Raw genomic sequence first — 23,343 nt, 5'->3', positions numbered from 1 at the left:
AGTTTTTCACACAAGCTAATTACTTTTACAGCACCTCAAATCTCTTGTTGTACCAGCATCACCACAAAGAGCTCTGTGATTTTAATCATGGTGAGTTAACAGGGCCAGCTTTTTCGACGAATGGTGTTTACGTTATGGCTTTTTTATGTGACCGCTCTGGACTTGTTGATTTATTTAACATGCCTTTTACAGTTTATTTAACACAGCAAGTGGCTAGAGACCTCTGGAACAAAGTCATCTTTAGAGTAGGGTGTACTGTACTGTGCAAACAGAGAATGGGACTGTGTGGCCTTACTCTTTGTCTGCAAAAAACCATACTGTGTTTTAATATGCCTTGGGCAGGCACCCTGGTTGACAGTGATGCTCTCTGACCTTGACAGAAGTCATAAAGAATTTTCTAAACATATTTCAATGATATGACTGTATTGGCAGTGGATTTATACAGGAAGTAAATAGAACATGATAGAAATCATATCAAACAGTGAATATTCAGTAAGGTTCATTCGGTACATATCATTCTATAAAACAAATACAGTGCATTCAGGAAGAATTCAGACCCATTGTGTTTTTAGTTACATCATTATTCTAAAATGGATTAAACATTTTTTTAAATCATCAATCTACACACAATATCCCATAAATACAAAGTGAAAACAGGCTTTTTAGAAATGTTTGTATTCAAAATAAAAAAACATGAATCCCTTATTTACATAAGTATTCAGAGCCTTGACACCCAAAACCATGACAGCTGAAATTGAGCTGAGGTGCATCCTGTTTCCATTGATCACCCTTAAGATGTTTCTCCAACTTGATTGGAGTCCACTTGTGGTAAATTTAGCTGATTAGACATTATTTAGAAATGCACACACCTCTCCATATAAGGTCCCACAGTTGACAGTGCATGGCAGAGCAAAAACCAAGCCATGAGGTCGAAGGAATTGTCCGTAGAGCTCCAAGACAGGTTTGTGTTGAGGCACAGATCTGAGGAAGGGTACCAAAAGGGTACACTTCCTAGAGCTAGCCGTCTAGCCAAACTGAGCAATTGGGGGAGAAGGGCCTTGGTCAGGGAAGTGACAATGAACTCAATGGTCACTCTGACAGAGCTGCAGAGTTCCTAGGTGGAGATGGGAGAACCTTCCAGAAGGACAACCATCTCTGCAGCACTCAACCTATCAGGCCTTTATGGTAGAGTGACAGCCCTCTTGGAGTTCGCCAAAAGGCACGTAAAGGACTCCCAGACCATGAGAAATAAGATTCTCTGGTCTGATGAAACCAAGATTGAACTCTTTGGCCTGAATGCCAAGTGTCATATCTGGAGGTAACCTGATACCATCCCTACGGTGAAGCATGGTGGTGGCTGCATCATGCTGTGGGGAAGTTTTTCTGCGGCAGCGACTTAGAGACTAGTCAGGATCAAGGAAAAGATGAACAGAGCAAATTACAGAGAGGTCCTTGATGAAAACCTGCTCCAGAAAGCTCAGGACCTCAGACTGAGGCAAGGTTCACCTTCCAACAGGACAACGACCCTAAGCACACAGCCAAGACAAGGCAGGAGTGGCTTTGGGACAAGTCTCTGAATGTCCTTGAGTGACCTAGCCAGAGCCCGGACTTGAACCTGATCGAACATCTCTGGAGAGACCTGAAAATAGCTGTGCAGCGACGCTCCCCATCCAACCTGACAGAGCATGAAAGGATCTGCAGAGAAGAATGGGAGAAACTCCCCAAATACAGGTGTGCCAAACTTGTAGCGTCATACCCAAGAAGACTGCCAAAAGTGCTTCAACAAAGTACTGAGCAAAGGGTGTGAATACTTAAATGTGATATATTTAAGTTTTTAATTTTGTATACATTTGCAAACATGTATTTGCTTTGTCATTGTGGGGTATTGTGTGTAATTGATGAGATAATAAAAAAAATAAAAACATTTTTTAGAATTAGCCTGAAACGCAACAAAATGTGGAAAAAGTCAAGGGGTCTGAATACTTTCCAGATGCTCTGTATCTGTCACATTTATCAGACAGAAACACTCAAAACAGAACAAACAGCACAGTCAAGTTATATAGTATCTTGACAACTGATTAACAACCCTATACAGAACAGAGATAGTACTTTGTTAATGCCATTTTTTAGATGACTCACCCGGACTCCTTTAGGCCCCATAATGCCAACAGGCCCAGGTAAACCCTACAGAGCACAGCATAACAAATTACATTACAAATGGATTTACGTAATGAATTTCATTATGCATACAATATATTAAATGTGTAATGTCCATAAAACAGATAGAATTGTAAGTGGATTGGACCCAAATTGTGATTAGTGCTTCACTATGCTTTCACATAGTGCTATCATAACTAACTGACGATTATTCAATTTGGCTGAATATTTCCAACATGTGTTTACAGGCATGCAGATTAGTGGAGGGACGGTCTTGTTTGGGACTCAGAACATCTCCATTAGGTAATCTTGAAGTTGAGAAGATCTTAATGAACATACATGGGCTCTATTTGCACTGTCTCAACTGGTCCAGTGATTCACTCTGTCTCAACTGGTCCTGTGATTCACACTGTCTCAACTCCTCAGGAGACCAGCTGGTCCAGTGATTCACACTGTCTCAACTGGTCCAGTGATTCACACTGTCTCAACTGGTCTAGTGATTCACACTGTCTCAACTGGTCCTGTGATTCACACTGTCTCAACTGGTCCTGTGATTCACACTGTCTCAACTGGTCCTGTGATTCACACTGTCTCAACTGGTCCTGTGATTCACACTGTCTCAACTCCTCAGGAGACCAGCTGGTCGAGTGATTCACACTTTCTCAACTCTTCACTGTAGCCAGTGATTCACAGTCCACAGTTGGTAGGGGGTGCTAAAACCTAATCCATCAGTCTGAAGTGTGTGGGTGTCTGAAGTGCGTGTGTGTGTGTGTGTGTGTATATATATCTGGGGAGTTACAACAATGACAGGGTAAGAGCACTAAAGATACATAGACAAAACACTCCGCCCCAGGTCTGAACTCTAAGCTAACATAAACATTTTCTAACAAGCCGAGCTATGAGTGATTCTGCAGCTGTGCGTGTGTGTAGGCGGCGTTACAAACGTGCGTTCTGGACAGCAGGGAGGAAGCATGTTTTACCTCGTGGAGAAACCCACATACTACTCGGCAATGAGAGACTTTTAAAAACGTATTCAAATGATATTCCCAGAAGTGGCAGCGCTGCATGAAACTCACAGTGTGAGCTCCTAAAGACTCCTAAGGAAACGTATTCCATGGGAGGAGCAGCTACGTTAGTCACAGATTGATTGCATTTCCATGATCAGTCAAGGTATTGACTACTAAGTAAAAGCCTATGGCAAATCCAGGGGCAGCAAACCAAAGAATCATATCCCTAATCCTGCCACAGGTGCTTTTGACAGTCTTACAGTGTTGCAGCTCTTTCAAAGACCCTTTCATTCTCTCTGCCCACCTCGTCCAGAGTGTTTACACTCCCAATCCCTCACTCTAGCCTCTTATGAGCGGAGTGTGTTTGGTGTGTGTACTGTAGCCCCGCTTAGCCTTAGCTTTATCCAGCACCGGAACACTAGACATGAGTGTGTTTACTGTGTGTACTGTAGCCCTGCTTATCTTAGCCTTAGCTAACACCTCTCTCTTTCTTACAGCTGTTAATGTACTGTATGGTGTGTGTAGCCCTGCTTAGCTTAGCCTTAGCTAACACCTCTCTCTTTCTTACAGCTGTTAATGTACTGTATGGTGTGTGTAGCCCTGCTTAGCTTAGCCTTAGCTAGCACCTCTCTCTTTCTTACAGCTGTTAATGTACTGTATGGTGTGTGTAGCCCTGCTTTACCAGCACTGCGACACTAGATTTACTGCACCTGCCTGCCAGGATAACCTTTGGCCCCTGGGCTTCCGTCTGCCCCTTGCTCGCCCTGCAGAAAGAGGGAAAGGAGAGAAGGAGTGAGTGAGATGAGAGAGAAGGATTGAGATGAAAGAGGGGGGCCATTCTCAGCCTCCATGTCGTTGGAGTGAAGCAGTGTGAGTTCAGGAAGAGGGGGAAATGCAGGGAGAGGGTTCCATCTACACACTTCATAAAGACCCTTTGTTTCGTCAGCACTGCGTTTGGAAGGCAGGAGAGCCACTGCAAAGTTGAACTGACTCCCAGTGGTTAGTTTTACGTTGTGGTAGAACCACGTACAGTTGGACTACTGTACAGTAGTAATCTGTTAATCATGGGGCTTTCCTTCACTAAAATATTTTCCATGTGGTGAAATAAATGTTCAATTAATCCCTTCATGAAACTTTAAATACTTAATTTTTTAAAACTTTAAAAATATGCAAAGAACAACATGGTTTTTTTTAATGAATGGAACATTACCGCTTATTTGTAATGAGAGCCAACCAATGTAATTACAGACTACCGGCAATGATGTTAATGCATCATGCATTTTCATTTCCCACTGAAAACCCAAACACGAACATCGCTGTGAGAGCCCAGTGTTGCATACAGCAACAGAAGAGCCAAAGAGTCTCAGTGGTACTCTAGATCACTAGGACATTTCCTGATCACATCAGCCTGACCAGGGACAACTCTGGGCCCTACGTGTAGCCTTTAACTAAGGCCCAGATCATGTTCCTGCTCAGGCCATGTGGTCAGTGAGAACTCAAGACTCTTTGTACTGATAGTACACTACACATTGCACATTCTTTCCAGTGAATGTAAACGCACTAAACGCTATTTTTAGTATTTCTTTGGATTCCCTGGGAGAAGTGACCTTAGGTTGTCCAGACTATTTGACCCACTTTAAGCTCTGCCAAAAACAAAATTTCTCTGGCCAAGATTGCTTAAGAACTAATGTGTTCATGTTTAACATCCTCCCCTGACAAGGCTTAGTCTCCTCCTCCTTCTAATGGCCTTATTTTTCTTCTCGGATCTCTCTCTCTCTCTCTTGCTATATATATATATATATATATATTTATTTTCCTTCTCTCTATCTCTCTCCTTCCCTCCCACTCTCCCGTTGTCTCTCTCTCTCTCTCTCTCTCTCTCTCTCTCTCTCTCTCTCCCCCTCTCTCCCTCTTTTATTTTCTCTGTTCAGGAATTCATGTTTGGTTCCTCAGGGAGCAATGTGTTCTGACAGCCGAGCCATAGCTTCAGCTTCATTGGGTAAACAGATGGAGAGTCTATTGTCTGATGTATGCAGTGGTTTAAACACAGTTTAGGTTGAAGATGACGAAGGATAAGACAACGGGATTCTAATATCCCCATAACACTTTGCAAAAATATTTTAAAGGCACTGGTCCAATGAATTTGCTAAGTGTTCTATAGCTGCTGTATGGAATGTTTCTTAACCTGTATATATTCGACCGAGGACGCAGTCAGGAAGACCGACACATTAATACCAGTTCAAAGACACAGAAAGAAGGCAGTTAAAATAACTACTGAAACAAGCAAAACTATATGAAGCTGTTACTCATGAGAATACGTTTCATGTAACAGTGCTTTGCGGAAGCTGCCCAATCTGTAATAGGACTTTACCAGACCACATTCTGAGCTATCCTATGTTCATGTATCGTTAGCAGAAGTTATTGATACCATATGATAGAACAGAATACTCACAGAATCTCCTGGTTGACCAGCAGGACCTGGATGGCCTTTCTGTCCCTGCAGAGAGAGGAACAATACAGTTTGAAAACTTTGTATAGATATGATAAGGATCACATAACTCCTCATATCAGGGATATGAATAGCACCGATATGCTATGCTTAATTTCAGTTACTAAGTTCAGTTACCATAGAAACAAGACACTGACTCACATGTAGTCAATCAGAGACCAGTGGAACATTAACAAAGTTCTGAGAAGAGGAAAGGATGGAAATAATATAGAGGAGGAGTTTTTGATCAAAGAGTTCCTTGAAAATCTCAAGGTTCTGTTATGTAAGAACACACACACACACTGTGTGGAGCTGAAATCATGTCAGAGTGTTTCCCTGTGTTTAATTACTGTATGTTTACTGGAGGAGACTCCTCACCTCACACGCTTCAAGATTGCTTCGATCACGTGGACTGGGATATGTGCCGGATAGCGCCGAACAACATCGATGTATACACTGATTCGGTGAGTGAGTTTATTAGCAAGTGCATCGGTGATGTTCTACCCACAGTGACCATTAAAACCTTCCCCAACCAGAAACCGTGGATTGATGGCAGCATTCGCGCAAAACTGAAAGCTCGATCCACTGCTTTTAATCAGGGCAAGGCGACCGGAAACATGACCGAATACAAACAGTGTAGCTATTCCCTCCGCAAGGCAATCAAACAAGCTAAGTGTCAGTATGGACAAAGTAGAGTCACAATTCAACGGCTCAGACACAAGAGTTATATGGCAGAGTCTACAGTCAATTAAAGACTACAAAAAGAAAACCAGCCCCATCGCGGACCACGATGTCTTGCTCCCAGACAAACTAAACAACTTCTTTGCTCGCTTTGAGGACAATACAGTGCCAACGACACAGCCCGTTACCAAAACCTGCGGGCTCTCCTTCACAATAGCCAAAGTGAGTAAAACATTTAAACGTGTTAACCTTCGCAAGGCTGCCGGCCCAAACAGCATCCCTAGTCGCGTCCTCTATGTATGTATGTGTGTGTGTGTATTTGTGCGTGTATATATGTTTATATATTTGTGTGAGTATAAGTGTGTGTGTATAAGTGTCTGTGTATAAGTGTGTGTATGTATATGTGTATATATATATATATATATATATGTGTGTGTATATATATATGTGTGTATATGTGTGTGTGTGTATATATATATATATATATATATATATATATATATATATATATATATATATTTATATATATATATGTGTGTATATATATGTGTGTGTATATATGTGTGTATATGTGTGTGTGTATATATATATGTGTATATATGTGTGTTTATTTGGATATATATGTGTGTATATGTGTGTGTATATATATATGTGTGTATATATATGTGTGTGTATAATTTATTTATTTTTATTTTACCTTTATTTAACTAGGCAAGTCAGTTAAGAACAAATTCTTATTTTCAATGACGGCCTAGGAACAGTGGGTTAACTGCCTGTTCAGGGGCAGAACGACAGATTGGTACCTCGTCAGCTCGGGGATTTAACTTGCAACCTTCCGGTTACTAGTCCAACGCTCTAACCACTAGGCTACCCTGCCGCCCCGATATACTGTATATATACAGTATATCACAAAAGTAAGTACACCCCTCACATTTTTGTAAATATTTGAGTATATCTTTTCATGTGACAACACTGAAGAAATGACACTTTGCTACATGTAAAGTAGTGAGTGTACAGCTTGTATAACAGTGTAAATTTGCTGTCCCCTCAAAATAACTCAACACACAGCCATTAATGTCTAAACTGCTGGCAACAAAAGTGAGTACACCCCTAAGTGAAAATGTCCAAATTGGGCCCAAAGCGTCAATATTTTGTGTGGCCACCATCATATTCCAGCACTGCCTTAACCCTCTTGGGCATGGAGTTCACCAGAGCTTCGCAGGTTGCCATTGGAGTCCTCTTCCACTCCTCCATGACGACATCACGGAGCTGGTGGATGTTAGAGACCTTGCACTCCTCCACCTTCCATTTGAGGATGCCCCACAGATGCTCAATAGGGTTTAGGTCTGGAGATATGCTTGGCCAGTCCATCACATACCCTCAGCTTCTTTAGCAAGGCAGTGGTCATCTTGGAGGTGTGTTTGGGGTCGTTATCATGTTGGAATACTGCCCTGCGGCCCAGTCTCAGTATGTCACAGTACATGTTGGCATTCATGGTTCCCTCAATGAACTGTAGCTCCCCAGTGCCGGCAGGACTCATGCAGCCCCAGACCATGACACTCCCACCAACATGCTTGACTGTAGGCAAGACACACTTGTCTTTGTACTCCTCACCTGGTTGCCGCCACACACGCTTGACACCATCTGAACCAAATAAGTTTATCTTGGTCTCATCAGACCACAGGACATGGTTCCAGTAATCCATGTCCTTAGTCTGCTTGTCTTCAGCAAACTGTTTGCGGGCTTTCTTGTGCATCATCTTTAGAAGAGGCTTCCTTCTGGGACGACAGCCATGCAGACCAATTTGATGTAGTGTACAGAGTATGGTCTGAGCATTGACAGGCTGACCCCCCACCCCTTCAACCTCTGCAGCAATGCTGGCAGTACTCATACGTCTATTTCCCAAAGACAACCTCTGGATATGACGCTGAGCACGTGCACTCAACTTATTTGGTCGACCATGGCGAGGCCTGTTCTGAGTGGAACCTGTCCAGTTAAACCGCTGTATGGTCTTGGCCACCGTGCTGCAGCTCAGTTTCAGGGTCTTGGCAATCTTCTTATAGCCCAGGCCATCTTTATGTAGATCAACAATTCTTTTTTCAGATCCTCAGAGAGTTCTTTGCCATGAGGTGCCATGTTGAACTTCCAGTGACCAGTCAGTATGAGGGAGTGTGAGAGCGATGACACCAAACACACCTGCTCCCCATTCACACCTGAGACCTTGTAACACTAACGAGTGACATGACACCGGGGAGGGAAAATGGCTAATTGGGCCCAATTTGGACATTTTCACTTAGGGGTGTACTCACTTTTGTTGCCAGTGGTTTAGACATTAATGGCTGTGTGTTGAGTTATTTTGAGGGGACAGCAAATTTACACTGTTATACAAGCTGTACACTCACTACTTTACATTGTAGCAAAGTGTAATTTCTTCAGTGTTGTCACATGAAAAGATATACTCAAATATTTACAAAAATGTGAGGGGTGTACTCACTTTTGTGATATACTGTATGTGTGTATATGTGTGTGTATATATATGTGTGTATATGTGTGTATATATTTGCTATCTCCTACAGTTTACATACAGACCACCCACCACAGCATGCAGTTCCAAACGCCATCTCCTACAGTTTACATACAGACATTATGAGATACTTCTATGCAGCCAAGCCGTTATCTTACAGGTGATTCGTAAACAGAGGCCTGGATTTTTTTCTGTCCCTGCTACCAATCAAGCACCACCTGAAGACCGAAATACACTATATTAGGTCTTTACTGCCCAGTTCACTGGTGCAGAGTCAATGGCACCCTATTCCCTGTATAGCGCTACAACTTTTGACCGTAGCCTTATGAGGACAAGGAAGGAGCCAATGCACGTCCATGGAGAAGGGAAAGGAGGGAAGAATATGTCTGGGCTCCAGAGCCAGTGACATACAGCTGAGCACCGAGGAGAGAAATGCTGCAGTCTCTGATCTGAGGCTCCCTGCCAGAGAGACAGAGGAGCAGTCTCTGATCTGAGCCTCCCTGCCAGAGAGACAGAGGAGCAGTCTCTGATCTGAAGCTCCCTGTCTACATGTGTGCCATTGAAGGCGTATTTCAGTCCGAATGTGAAGTGAACATAAGCCCAGTTAGTTGAATAATGTGATTCAAATAGCCTTGTAGTATCTGTTGCTATAAACTGTATTGGAGGAGAAGTATGTGCCTGAACACATAGTCCCGAGCAGTGTACACAGCCATTTGCTCCCGGTTTAGAGAACATCAAAGAAAACACTACTTTATCATAAATATAATAATATACAGGAACGAGGCAGGGTCTTGACCATGATCCACAGTTGTACATGCACGCCACAAGGTCTAATCTCTCCCATCTTGTATGAAGCAGTAAAATGACTTTGGCAGACAGATAATATTATTTCCTTTGGATTCTTTCATTATAAATGAGAAACTGGCTTCATGTTCTCATGTCTTTCATCCCCATGTTACAATATTAACTGTGACAGAGATTAGTAGAAAATATGCCATTTTGCACAAATTACACCCTTACACCAATGCCATTCTCTCCTGAACAAATAGGAAACCTAACCAAGGCCCATCCACCAAACGTGTCAGACCATTACCTATAGCCAGGAATATGAAGGGAAAGTCTAGGAGAAAAAAGACTCAGCTAGTGTCTAATAAACATCAGAGCAATTTCAATATGCCAATGATATCATGGCTGGGATGGCAGTGGAAAGAGCAGAGTCCAGACGCATGTGAGCAAGCATGCTACCATTCACGTATTCACACACACACGCGCACACACACGCGCACACACACACACACACACACACACACACACACACACACACACACACACACACACACACACACACAAACACACACACACAAACACACACACACACACACACACACACACACACACACACACACACACCGCTCCACTACATCCAGGTCCAAGGCTGGTAATGCTCTCCACAGTGTGTCAGTTTCCCCACCGGCCTCTTCTGATTTACTAGCCCAACCGCTGACTCTGTCTGTCTGACTGCAGGGTTACCTTGGCCCATGATATATTTTACATGTTTCCCACAGAGGGAGAGGAAGACACAAACTCTGTCTGGCCCCAGGCCAGGGACAAGGCCAAGGGGTAAAACTTCAAGAGGCACAGGGAGCAAGTGCCCACACAGCTGTTGAGAATACAGGGTACTGTACGTACAGTAGAACACAGTCAGTGAGGTTACAGGGTACTGTAGAACACAGTCAGTGAGGTTACAGGGTACTGTAGAACACAGTCAGTGAGGTTACAGGGTACTGTAGAACACAGTCAGTGAGGTTACAGGGTACTGTAGAACACAGTCAGTGAGGTTACAGGGTACTGTAGAACACAGTCAGTGAAGTTACAGGGTACTGTAGAACACAGTCAGTGAGGTTACAGGGTACTGTAGAACACAGTCAGTGAGGTTACAGGGTACTGTAGAACACAGTCAATGAGGTTACAGGGTACTGTAGAACACAGTCAGTGAGGTTACAGGGTACTGTAGAACACAGTCAGTGAGGTTACAGGGTACTGTAGAACACAGTCAGTGAGGTTACAGGGTACTGTAGAACACAGTCAGTGAGGTTACAGGGTACTGTAGAACACAGTCAGTGAGGTTACAGGGTACTGTAGAACACAGTCAGTGAGGTTACAGGGTACTGTAGAACACAGTCAGTGAGGTTACAGGGTACTGTAGAACACAGTCAGTGCGGTTACAGGGTACTGTAGAACACAGTCAGTGAGGTTACAGGGTACTGTAGAACACAATCAGTTAGGTTACAGGGTACTGTAGAACACAGTCAGTTAGGTTACAGGGTACTGTATAACACAGTCAGTGAGGTTACAGGGTACTGTAGAACACAGTCAGTGAGATTACAGGGTACTGTAGAACACAGTCAGTGAGATTACAGGGTACTGTAGAACACAGTCAGTGACCACAAAATAGTGAGATGTCTATGTGTTGGCCTTGGTAACTAAACTAAACACATAACAGCTACATCCCAGCATAATTCTGAGGTTTCTCATGCTGACAATAGTGAGTAAGCGATAAAATATTCCCCAGCTGGACACCCACCCCCCTACAGTACATTAGTTAGAGGGATGTAACAGTCACTAACCCCTACAGTACATTAGTTAGAGGGATGTAACAGTCACTAACCCCTACAGTACATTAGTTAGAGGGATGTAACAGTCACTAACCCCTACAGTACATTCGTTAGAGGGATGTAACAGTCACTAACCCCTACAGTACATTCGTTAGAGGGATGTAACAGTCACATAACCTCTGTCCACACTTAGAGAGAAGCTGCAATTACCATCATTCAGCTCTTTAATGGAAGAAAGAGACTCTATTTTCCCATAAACTATTTCTTCCATTACGCACATCATACAGGGTGCATCCCAAATGGCTCCCTATTCCCTATGTGGGTTCTGGTCAAAAGTAGTGCACTACATTGGGAATAGGGTGCCATTTAGTATGCACACACATGGACAGCTGAAAGAGACCCTCTATTTTACTGTAGTGAATGAAACAACCTTGACTGGAGCCTAAGCCAGATGGTCTTTCAGCGCCAGCCGGTCCTATGGCGTAGCTGTTGTTTCTACGCCAGGTTTAGACTTTACTGCTCTCATACAAATGGGTCCAAAACGGACTGCATGTTGCTAAACAAAGCTCATCATCATTAGGGAGACGGTGGTCATTTTTAATTAGCACCAGTTCAGCTCTGGGTTTAAATAGTTTTTGTTTTCTTTCAAAAAACATTCTGGAATAGCCCCAAAAGTGCAAACGCCGGCAATCTGGCACTTGAGGCAGAATCAATCAAACACTTAAAAGTTTTTGAAAGAAAACATATGATTTGAACCCAGGTCTGCACTGGTTGGTTGGAGACCTAAAGCACCCCTAGTTGTATATCTCTGGACTTACATTTCTGTATTGTGCTCAGAGTTTCTGTTTTTCTTCTCTCTCTGGCAGTGGATCATGTGTGGAATAACCCAATGATACACTGCCTGCCAGCAGTAATTTAGGAGAGATAGTGTCTCCAAGTCTTTTCCCACCAGCTTTTAATATTTGATTTTCTGGTAATGAAAAACATGTGTTTGCTGCAAGGCAGCATGGGGCACGGAGCAGATGTCCTTCTTCCCACCTGAGTGTGTGTAATAGTCTCCCATGGGACATGTGTGATTAAGCTGTGTTACATGCCCAGGGCAAGGCCAGGTCTGAAGTAATCAAACACACAAAACAGCTCTGGCAGCCTGGTAAACCCCTGAAATACTGACACGTGTGACTAACCGTCAAATAAATGAGCATCCTAGAAAATGACTGAATAAGGATCCTCATCCTCAGTTTGGACGTGTTGATTTGAGGCAGTGCACCAAAGCAGCTGAAGCCGTAACAAAATGTCAGTTACTAAACATAGTAGCTGCAGAATACTGTTGAGAACGGTTGTCAAAGAGAGGCAATGACATAACATTTTGAGCTGCATGGAGTGAAAGCGTGATTCCAACTGTGAAAGGTTCCCACCCAAAAAAAGACTCTCCTCAATCGCCCTCCTTGTGTTGGAAGCCATTAGTGATGATGTCACAACCCAGCTATTCCATTCCAATCCAGAGTCTCCAGAGTCCTGAAGAAGAGTCTGTCTGAACCACTCTAAACGTACAGGACTACTACGCCTTCACTATGATAGGCTCTTCTCCAAATAAGAGAATAAACATCATTTGAAAAAAAAAAAAAGAATGCTCTTGTTTTCAGCCCTCCTAACCAGTCCTCTTTGATATTCCTGCTGAACACAGCTCAAAAGAGATGTAGGAGTGGGCAGGCAGGATGTAGCCTAGGATTTAGTGCCCTTCAATGTGGTCTACTGTACTCATTCAAAGAGTCTGATTCATAGAGTAACGTGAGCATGGCAGGATTAAGGGTCTCCTACCTTTCTACCAACTTGACCAGTCAGTCCAAGAGGTCCTGAAGCACCACGGTCTCCCTAGACAGATCAGAATTAGAGATGTACATACAGTTACAAGTCAACTTCATACTCTTCATGTACATGAAACACGTCTCTACTACATTACTTGCTACTTGCCAGCTAACACATTAGGTCATATCGGACAATATTGAAAATTGGGCTATTGCAAAATGTGTTTCCAATTTGTTGAGTAACTCTCAATGACAAAAGCTCAATGATATGATTCTCTGTTACAGATAACTTATTATAATATTGAATTATTACATTATCCCGTGTTATTAGGTTAGCCGTTTTAAAGAACACTGAAACACAAGATACTCACTCTCTCTCCTTTTGGAGCTCTGCCCGGTGAAAGGCCAGGGTCTCCTTTCCGTCCCTGGAACAGAGTACACACACACACACACACACACACACACACACACACACACACACACACGGAGAGAAACAGAGACAGAGAGAGAGAAACAGAGACACAGAGAGAGAGACAGAGAAATAAACTGTTTAGTAGTCAGATTCCCCTGATTCTCCACTTATGGCATTAGTCTCCAAATACTGAACAGATGTACAGTCGTGGCCAAAAGTTTTGAGAATGACACAAATATTAATTTTCACAAAGTCTGCTGCCTCAGTTTGTATGATGGCAATTTGCATATACTCCAGAATGTTATGAAGAGTGATCAGATGAATTGCAATTCATTGCAAAGTCACTCTTTGCCATGCAAATGAACTGAATCCCAAAAAAACATTTTCACTGCATTTCAGCCCTGTCAGAAAAGGACCAGCTGACATCATGTCAGTGATTCTCTCGTTAAAACAGGTGTGAGTGTTGACGAGGACAAGGCTGAAGATCACTGCTGATTCATGCTGATTGAGTTTGAATAACAGACTGGAAGCTTCAAAAGGAGGGTGGTGCTTGGAATTATTGTTCTTCCTCTGTCATCCATGGTTACCTGCAAGGAAACACGTGCCGTCATCATTGCTTTGCACAAAAAGGGCTTCACAGGCAAGGATATTGCTGCCAGTAAGATTGCACCTAAATCAACCATTTATCGGATCATCAAGAACTTCAAGGAGAGCGGTTCAATTGTTGTGAAGAAGGCTTCAGGGTGCACCAGAAAGTCCAGCAAGCGCCAGGATCATTTCCTAAAGTTGATTCAGCTGCGGGTTCGGGGCACCACCAGTACAGAACTTGCTCAGGAATGGCAGCAGGCAGGTGTGAGTGCATCTGCACGCACAGTAAGGCAAAGACTTTTGGAGGATGGCCTGGTGTCAAGAAGGGCAGCAAAGAAGTCACTTCTCTCCAGGAAAAACATCAGGGACAGACTGATAATTCTGCAAAAGGTACAGGGATTGGACTGCTGAGGACTGGGGTAAAGTCATTTTCTCTGATGAATCCCCTTTCTGATTGTTTGGGGCATCCGGAAAAAAGCTTGTCTGGAGAAGACATGGTGAGCGCTACCATCAGTTCTGTGTCATGCCAACAGTAAAGCATCCTGAGATCATTCATGTGTGGGGTTGCATCTCAGCCAAGGGAGTGGGCTCACTCACAATTTTGCCTAAGAACACAGCCATGAATAAAGAATGGTACCAACACATCCTCCGAGAGCAACTTCTCCCAACCATCCAGGAACAGTTTGGTGACGAACAAGGCCTTTTCCAGCATGATGGAGCACCTTGCCATAAGGTGCTCGGGAACAAAACATAGATATTTTGGGTTCCTGGCCAGGAAACTTCCCAGACCGTAATCCCATTGAGAATTTGTGGTTAATCCTCAAGAGGCGGACAAACAAAACCCCACAAATTCTGACCAACTCCAAGAATTTATTATGCAAGAATGGACTGCCATCAGTCAGGATGTGGCCCAGAAGTTAATTGACAGCATAACATTTGACAGCATAATATTTCTGTCATTCTCAAAACATTTGGCCACGACTGTAGATTTCTGAAATCTTGAATAAAGGTTCAGGACAGCGACTTGATTCCCCTAGATAGTATTTATTACTGTTGTATTTTGAAGCAAACTGCTTCGTCAAAGCACAGATGTTGATATCTCGCATATACCTCAACTTAAAGAGCCTACTCAATATTACAGTATATATGAGTTACAGTAAAAAGTTATTCCCACTTGCGCTGAATACAACAGGTATACTTTACTGTGAAATGCTTGTTTTACGAGCCCTTCTCAACAATACAGAGTTTAATTTATTAGATTTCCTTATAAAAATAGTAACACGAGGAATAAAACACACAAGGATGGAGCAAAATACAGGGAGTACCAGTACCAGATCAATGTGGAGCTATATACAGGGAGTACCAGTACCAGATCAATGTGGAGCTATATACAGGGAGTACCAGATCAATGTGGAGCTTTATATAGGGAGTACCAGTACCAGATCAATGTGGAGCTATATACAGGGAGTACCAGATCAATGTGGAGCTTTATATAGGGAGTACCAGTACCAGATCAATGTGGAGCTATATACAGGGAATACCAGATCAATGTGGAGCTATATACAGGGAGTACCAGATCAATGTGGAGCTTTATATAGGGAGTACCAGATCAATGTGGAGCTTTATGTAGGGAGTACCAGTACAGATCAATGTGGAGCTATATACAGGGAGTACCAGATCAATGTGGAGCTTTATATAGGGAGTACCAGATCAATGTGGAGCTATATACAGGGAGTACCAGTACCAGATCAATGTGGAGCTTTATATAGGGAGTACCAGTATCAGATCAATGTGGAGCTATATACAGGGAGTACCAGATCAATGTGGAGCTATATACAAGGAGTACCAGATCAATGTGGAGCTATATACAGGGAGTACCAGATCAATGTGGAGCTATATACAGGAGGTACCAGATCGATGTGGAGCTATATACAGGGAGTACCAGATCAATGTGGAGCTATATACAGGAGGTACCAGATCAATGTGGAGCCATATACAGGGAGTACCAGATCAATGTGGAGCTATATACAAGGAGTACCAGATCAATGTGGAGCTATATACAGGGAGTACCAGTACCAGATCAATGTGGAGCTATATACAGGGAGTACCAGATCAATGTGGAGCTATATACAGGGAGTATCAGTACCAGATCAATGTGGAGCTATATACAGGGAGTACCAGTACCAGATCAATGTGGAGCTATATACAGGGAGTACCAGATCAATGTGGAGCTTTATATAGGGAGTACCAGTACCAGATCAATGTGGAGCTATATACAGGGAGTACCAGATCAATGTGGAGCTTTATATAGGGAGTACCAGTACCAGATCAATGTGGAGCTATATACAGGGAATACCAGATCAATGTGGAGCTATATACAGGGAGTACCAGATCAATGTGGAGCTTTATATAGGGAGTACCAGATCAATGTGGAGCTTTATGTAGGGAGTACCAGTACAGATCAATGTGGAGCTATATACAGGGAGTACCAGATCAATGTGGAGCTATATACAGGGAGTACCAGATCAATGTGGAGCTTTATATAGGGAGTACCAGTACCAGATCAATGTGGAGCTATATACAGGGAGTACCAGATCAATGTGGAGCTTTATATAGGGAGTACCAGTACCAGATCAATGTGGAGCTATATACAGGGAATACCAGATCAATGTGGAGCTATATACAGGGAGTATCAGATCAATGTGGAGCTTTATATAGGGAGTACCAGATCAATGTGGAGCTTTATGTAGGGAGTACCAGTACAGATCAATGTGGAGCTATATACAGGGAGTACCAGATCAATGTGGAGCTTTATATAGGGAGTACCAGATCAATGTGGAGCTATATACAGGGAGTACCAGTACCAGATCAATGTGGAGCTTTATATAGGGAGTACCAGTATCAGATCAATGTGGAGCTATATACAGGGAGTACCAGATCAATGTGGAGCTATATACAAGGAGTACCAGATCAATGTGGAGCTATATACAGGGAGTACCAGATCAATGTGGAGCTATATACAGGAGGTACCAGATCGATGTGGAGCTATATACAGGGAGTACCAGATCAATGTGGAGCTATATACAGGAGGTACCAGATCAATGTGGAGCCATATACAGGGAGTACCAGATCAATGTGGAGCTATATACAAGGAGTACCAGATCAATGTGGAGCTATATACAGGGAGTACCAGTACCAGATCAATGTGGAGCTATATACAGGGAGTACCAGATCAATGTGGAGCTATATACAGGGAGTATCAGTACCAGATCAATGTGGAGCTATATACAGGGAGTACCAGATCAATGTGGAGCTATATACAGGGAGTACCAGTACCAGATCAATGTGGAGCTAAATACAAGGAGTAGCAGCACCAGATCAATGTCCAGGGATACGATATATTTGAGGTGTATATGTACATAAAGGCAGGGTAAAGTGACTAGGCATCAGCATAGATAATGATAACAGTACACTCAAAGAACCCTTTTTGGTTCCAGGTAGAACCCTGTTGGTTGGTTCCCTTTCCACAGAGAGTGTTATACGGAACCCAAAAGGGTTCTACCTGGTACCAAAAAGTGTTACCGTATTGGGACAGTCGAATAACTATTTTTTTCTAAGTGTAACAATAAAGAGCAGATTAGAAGTAGCATATGATGCATGTGAAATTGTCTCTGTGTGTGTGTGTGTGTGTGTGTGCGTGCGCGCGTGCGGGCGTGCGTGCGTGCGTGCGTGCGTGTGTGTGTGTGTGTGCGTGTGCGTGTGTGTGCGTGTGTATTTACATGTTCTCTGACATGGCAATCAGAACTCAAGCACTGGAGTTTACATGTAGGACTACAGTACCCACTGTTAGTTAACGGTAGTGATCAGATACACACACAATTGCTTGATGTAAAGGTGCATTTATACATTCTCTGCAAAGTTATGCTGTTTAATCACACAAAGGTGAAGAATTACAGTTTACATGCCGGCCTGTAGTGTGAGGGAGTGAATGGGTTCACACACAACAATTGTATTTACACAAGACAGAGTCCATTAATATGAGTGACCAGGCACATTCCTTGTCCTTTTCAGGCAGTAGTGGGATGCTGTATGACTACTGCTGTAGTCTAGGGTACTGGGAAGTGATTGCTTTCTAATCTTAAATACTGTACCATAAAAACGTTAAACGCATATAATACTAAATCTCACTCATACATAGGACCAGGAGTTTTTCACTGACCACTTGATCTGACCCAGAAAAACTCAGGGCCCTTTAAATATAACTAGAGCCCATGGTTTTTACTGGCCAGGTGGAAAGGAAAACAACCTGGCCCTCGACATGTTAATTGGGCCATTCAAGGACTAACACAGAAACATTTGCAACCAGTAGTAACATATGTGTTCGTTCAAAGGAATTGGATCAAAGGGAAATAATTTTACACACACTGGGCTTCTGAACAAACCCTGCATTATGGGTAACTTTTATGAATGCCCTCTTGCAGTTTATGACGTTGTCCTGTTTGCCTATGATGAAAGAGTCTCCACCTGAATGCACCAGGCCAATTTCAGCAGGTACTCAGGTACAGGACTAGGGAAAGGAGGTTGTAGCTGTTGCCAACATCTACACTTGTGAACACTCTATTCATTTCATTGTCCAACTGACAATTATTTTTCAGTGGAAACTTTTAGAATTGCACTTACACTTGACACCTCATTTGCAAGTAAAAAAAAAAAGGTTTTTAATTGTTCCTCTTAAAATTTACAACCAGAAAATAAACCACCTGCTTTTCATCTCTGTGTAAGTGCAGTCATATAGTTTTGGGGGGTCATTTAGCAGACACTCTTATCCAGAGCACCTAACAGGAGCAATTAGGGTTAAGTGCCTTGCTCAAGGGCAAATTAACAGATTTTTCACCTAGTCAGCTGGGGGATTCAAACCAGCGACCACTAGCCTATCTGCCGGTTACTTGCCCAACACTCTAAACCAATAGCCTATCTGCCAGCTACTGGCCCAACACTCTTAATAACCAATAGCCTATCTGCTGGTTACTGGCCCAATACTCTTAACCACTAGCCTATCTGCCGGTTACTGGCCCAACACTCTTAACCACTAGCCTATCTGCTGGTTACTGGCCCAATACTCTTAACCACTAGCCTATCTGCCAGTTACTGGCCCAACACTCTTAACCACTAGCCTATCTGCCAGTTACTGGCCCAATACTCTTAACCACTAGCCTATCTGCCGGTTACTGGCCCAACACTCTTAACCACTAGCCTATCTGACGATTACTGGCCCAATACTCTTAACCACTAGCCTATCTGCCAGTTACTGGCCCAACACTCTTAACCACTAGCCTATCTCCCGGTTATTGGCCCAACACTCTTAACCACTGGCCTATCTGCCAGTTACTGGCCCAACACTCTTAACCACTAGCCTATCTGACAGTTACTGGCCCAACACTCTTAACCAATAGCCTATCTGCCGGTTACTGGCCCAACACCCTTCACCAATATCCTATCTGCCGGTTACTGGCCCAATACTCTTAACCACTAGCCTATCTGCCGGTTACTGGCCCAATACTCTTAACCACTAGCCTATCTGCCGGTTACTGGCCCAATACTCTTAACCACTAGCCTATCTGCCGGTTACTGGCCCAATACTCTTAACCACTAGCCTATCTGACAGTTACTGGCCCAACACTCTGCCGGTTACTGGCCCAACACTCTTAACCACTAGCCTATCTGCCGGTTACTGGCCCAATACTCTTAACCACTAGCCTATCTGACAGTTACTGGCCCAACACTCTGCCGGTTACTGGCCCAACACTCTTAACCACTAGCCTATCTGCCAGCTACTGGCCCAGCACTCTTAACCACTAGCCTATCTGCCAGCTACTGGCCCAATACTCTTAACCACTAGCCTATCTGCCAGCTACTGGCCCAACACTCTTAACCACTAGCCTATCTGCCAGCTACTGGCCCAACACTCTTAACCACTAGCCTATCTGCCAGCTACTGGCCCAACACTCTTAACCACTAGCCTATCTGCCGGTTACTGGCCCAATACTCTTAACCACTAGCCTATCTGCCGCCACAGTTGACTGGTGGTGTTTTAGAAGACATGGATTAACCACTGATTAAGCAACGGCCATTTTCTGAAGAATTCCATTATGGCCCATTAAAAGCACAGAAATAGTGTTTTTGGCATACTAACTATATCCATAGTATGACCAGTAAGCATACTACATACTACATTTACAGTACAGCACAAATAGTACTGTTAGTGCAGTTAGTATGAGTATTCGAACACAGCTATGAATTAACCACTGTGCTTTCACTCTGTCTTCATGAGTACTGACACAGGCACAGTTCAAAGAGGACATGACCGCCATAGCGTTTCATATGGAATCACAGGATCTACATGGAAATAATGTTACCACTATATACAGCACATACACTATCACCAATACCCGTCTCTATATTGGCCCTCTAATATGGCCACATGTGGCCCCCAAAACACCTATGGATCATAATTGATCTACTGAACACATACCTTGAGTCCAGGCGGGCCGGGGCGACCTGGGTTTCCGTGTGGACCAGGAGGACCCTACAAAAACAGGAAGACACAATGTTGAGATTAAATGAAGATTGAGGAGAAAAACAGGTTAATCTACCATACACGTGTTTCAGTACGAAGGGAGTGTGACAGTGTGTTCATGTATTGGCTCATGTATATGCTTCAAAAACTTTGTGGTTTCGTAAAGGAGGTGGGGATGCTTCTATATCCATCACTGTCTGAGTAATCTTACTGCCTGTAGACATTTCACTGTTTAACTGTTCAACCCCTGGTAATTAATGGTAAAGGATAAGTCCTCTTGGGGAAAAGGAAAATACATTCCAAGGGGGCCCCATACAACAGAACATACATTCCAAGTGGGCCCCATTCAACAGAACATACATTCCAAATGGGCCCCATTCAACAGAACATACATTTCAAATGAGCCCCATTCAACAGAACATACATTCCAAATGGGCCCCATTCAACAGAACATACATTCCAAATGGGCCCCATTCAACAGAACATACATTCCAAATGGGCCCCATTCAACAGAACAGGGAGTTGGGGACAATAGAAAGAACCCTTTGGAAAAAAGTATTGTGAAGGTGTCTTCTGAAAAATCTGATAAAATGTGATTCAAATCAATATTGAATTATTTGGGGGAGAGATAAGCTGCACCTTAGACAATGTTGGACGGCAGGGTAGCCTAGTGGTTAGAGCGTTGGACTAGAAGGTTGCAAGTTCAAACCCCCGAGCTGACAAGGTACAAATTTGTCGTTCTGCCCCTGAACCCACTGTTCCTAGGCCGTCATTGAAAATAAGAATTTGTTCTTAACTGACTTGCCTGGTTAAATAAAGGTAACATTTAAAAAAAAATAATAATAATTGGACTTGCTGGGGTAATGTCCATCACAAACACCTCTGGTGACAGGGATAATGACAGTTGAAGTTATGACTTAAATGTGTTTGTTTTCCCCGTCGTACATGAAAAGAAAATGAACTAAAAGCATTCCTGAACACCAAAACCCTCTTGACTCCCTAGTGTTTCATTGTGGAGGAGAGAATCACATCCAGAGGAGAGAGAGAGAGGAGAGAGAGGGGAGAGGGGAGAGAGAGATGAGAGACAGAGTAGAGTGAGAGTGGAGACAGAGGGGAGACAGAGGAAAGAGAGAGGGGAAACAGAGGAAAGAGAGAGGGGAGACAGAGGAGCGAGAGAGGGGAGACAGAGGAAAGTGAGAGAAGAGAGAGAGAGGGGAGACAGAGGAGAGAAAGATGAGATAGAGGTGGAGAGAGCAGAGGGAGAGGGGATACAGAGGAGAGGGCAGAGTGAGAGGGGATACAGAGAGAGAGGGGAGACAGGAGAGACAGAGGAGAGAGAGATGGGAGACAGAGGAGAGAGAGAAGAAAGAGAGAGGGGAGACAAAGGAAAGTGAGAGAAGAGAAAGAGGAAAGAGAGGGGAGACAGAAGAGAGAGAGAGGATAGACATGAGAGAGGGGGGAGACATGAAAGTGAGAGAAGAGACGGAGGAGAGAGAAAGGGGAGACAGAGGAGAGAGAGAGAGAAGAGACAGAGGAGAGAGAGAGAGAGAGGGAGAGAGAGACACAGAGGAGATAGAGAGAGAGAGAGGGAGAGAGAGGAGAGAGAGAGAGACAGAGGAAAATGAGAGAAGAGACAGAGGAAAGAGAGGGGAGACAGAAGAGAGAGAGAGAGAGGAGAGACATGAGAGAGGGGGGGACATGAAAGTGAGAGAAGAGACAGAGGAGAGAGAAAGGGGAGACAGAGGAGAGAGAGACAGAGAGAGAGAGAGAGAGAGAGAGAGAGGGGAGACAGAGGAGAGAGAGACAGAGAGAGAGAGAGAGAGGAGAGGAGATGAGAGAGTGAGAGAGACAGAGGAAAGATAGAGGAGAGACAGGAGAGAGAGAGGGGAGACAGATGAAAGTGAGAGAAGAGAGAGAGAGAGACAGAGAAACAGAGAAACAGAGGGAAGATAGAGGAGAGACAAAGGAAAGAGAAATGAGAGACGAGGGGAGGGCCAAGTGTTTGGTTTAGTAATGCTGCCAGTCTCAGTCTCTGTTATTTAGTGTATGTGCACTTTATTATCAGCCTGTAGAGAAGTAGCTTTATTATCAGCCTCTAGAGAAGTTGCTTTATTATCAGCCTGTAGAGAAGTTGCGTTATTATCAGCCTGTAGAGAAGTTGCTTTATTATCAGCCTGTAGAGAAGTAGCTTTATTATCAGCCTGTAGAGAAGTTGCTTTATTATCAGCCTGTAGAGAAGTTGCTTTATTATCAGCCTGTAGAGAAGTCAGCAGCTTTCACTACCCCCCACATACTACCCTGCCCCCTCAGCCCCAGTCCCAGCACACCACACACAGCTCAGTGGACATATGGAGACACTTACCAGAAGCTCATCTACAGATGTCCTACCTCTCTATTCAACCATTCAGTGCATCTCATTGCATTTGCATTAGCTGGATATTACAACATATGGAAATCATTATCTCTTAATACAAAGACGGGAAAGAAAT

General features: G+C 43.5%; 1 protein-coding gene across 2 annotated transcripts in view; it reads right to left on the bottom strand.

The window, feature by feature from the left end:
* Nucleotides 1–23,343, bottom strand: part of LOC110535110 (collagen alpha-1(XXVII) chain B) — a 99,427-nt gene that overhangs the window by 46,965 nt on the left and 29,119 nt on the right. For both annotated transcript variants that reach the window (XM_036936283.1, XM_036936284.1), the window contains 6 exons: nt 20,810–20,863; nt 13,649–13,702; nt 13,291–13,344; nt 5,617–5,661; nt 3,875–3,928; nt 2,140–2,184 (listed from right to left, as the gene is read on the bottom strand). In XM_036936283.1, coding sequence (XP_036792178.1) covers nt 2,140–2,184; nt 3,875–3,928; nt 5,617–5,661; nt 13,291–13,344; nt 13,649–13,702; nt 20,810–20,863 — 306 coding nt within the window. The remainder of the gene's footprint in view (nt 1–2,139; nt 2,185–3,874; nt 3,929–5,616; nt 5,662–13,290; nt 13,345–13,648; nt 13,703–20,809; nt 20,864–23,343) is intronic.

This window comes from Oncorhynchus mykiss, chromosome 11 (assembly GCF_013265735.2).
Source record: "Oncorhynchus mykiss isolate Arlee chromosome 11, USDA_OmykA_1.1, whole genome shotgun sequence".
Classification (NCBI taxonomy): Eukaryota; Metazoa; Chordata; class Actinopteri; order Salmoniformes; family Salmonidae; genus Oncorhynchus; species Oncorhynchus mykiss.
The sequence above is the reverse complement of the archived record's forward strand: the minus strand, read 5'-3'. Positions and strand labels throughout refer to the sequence as shown.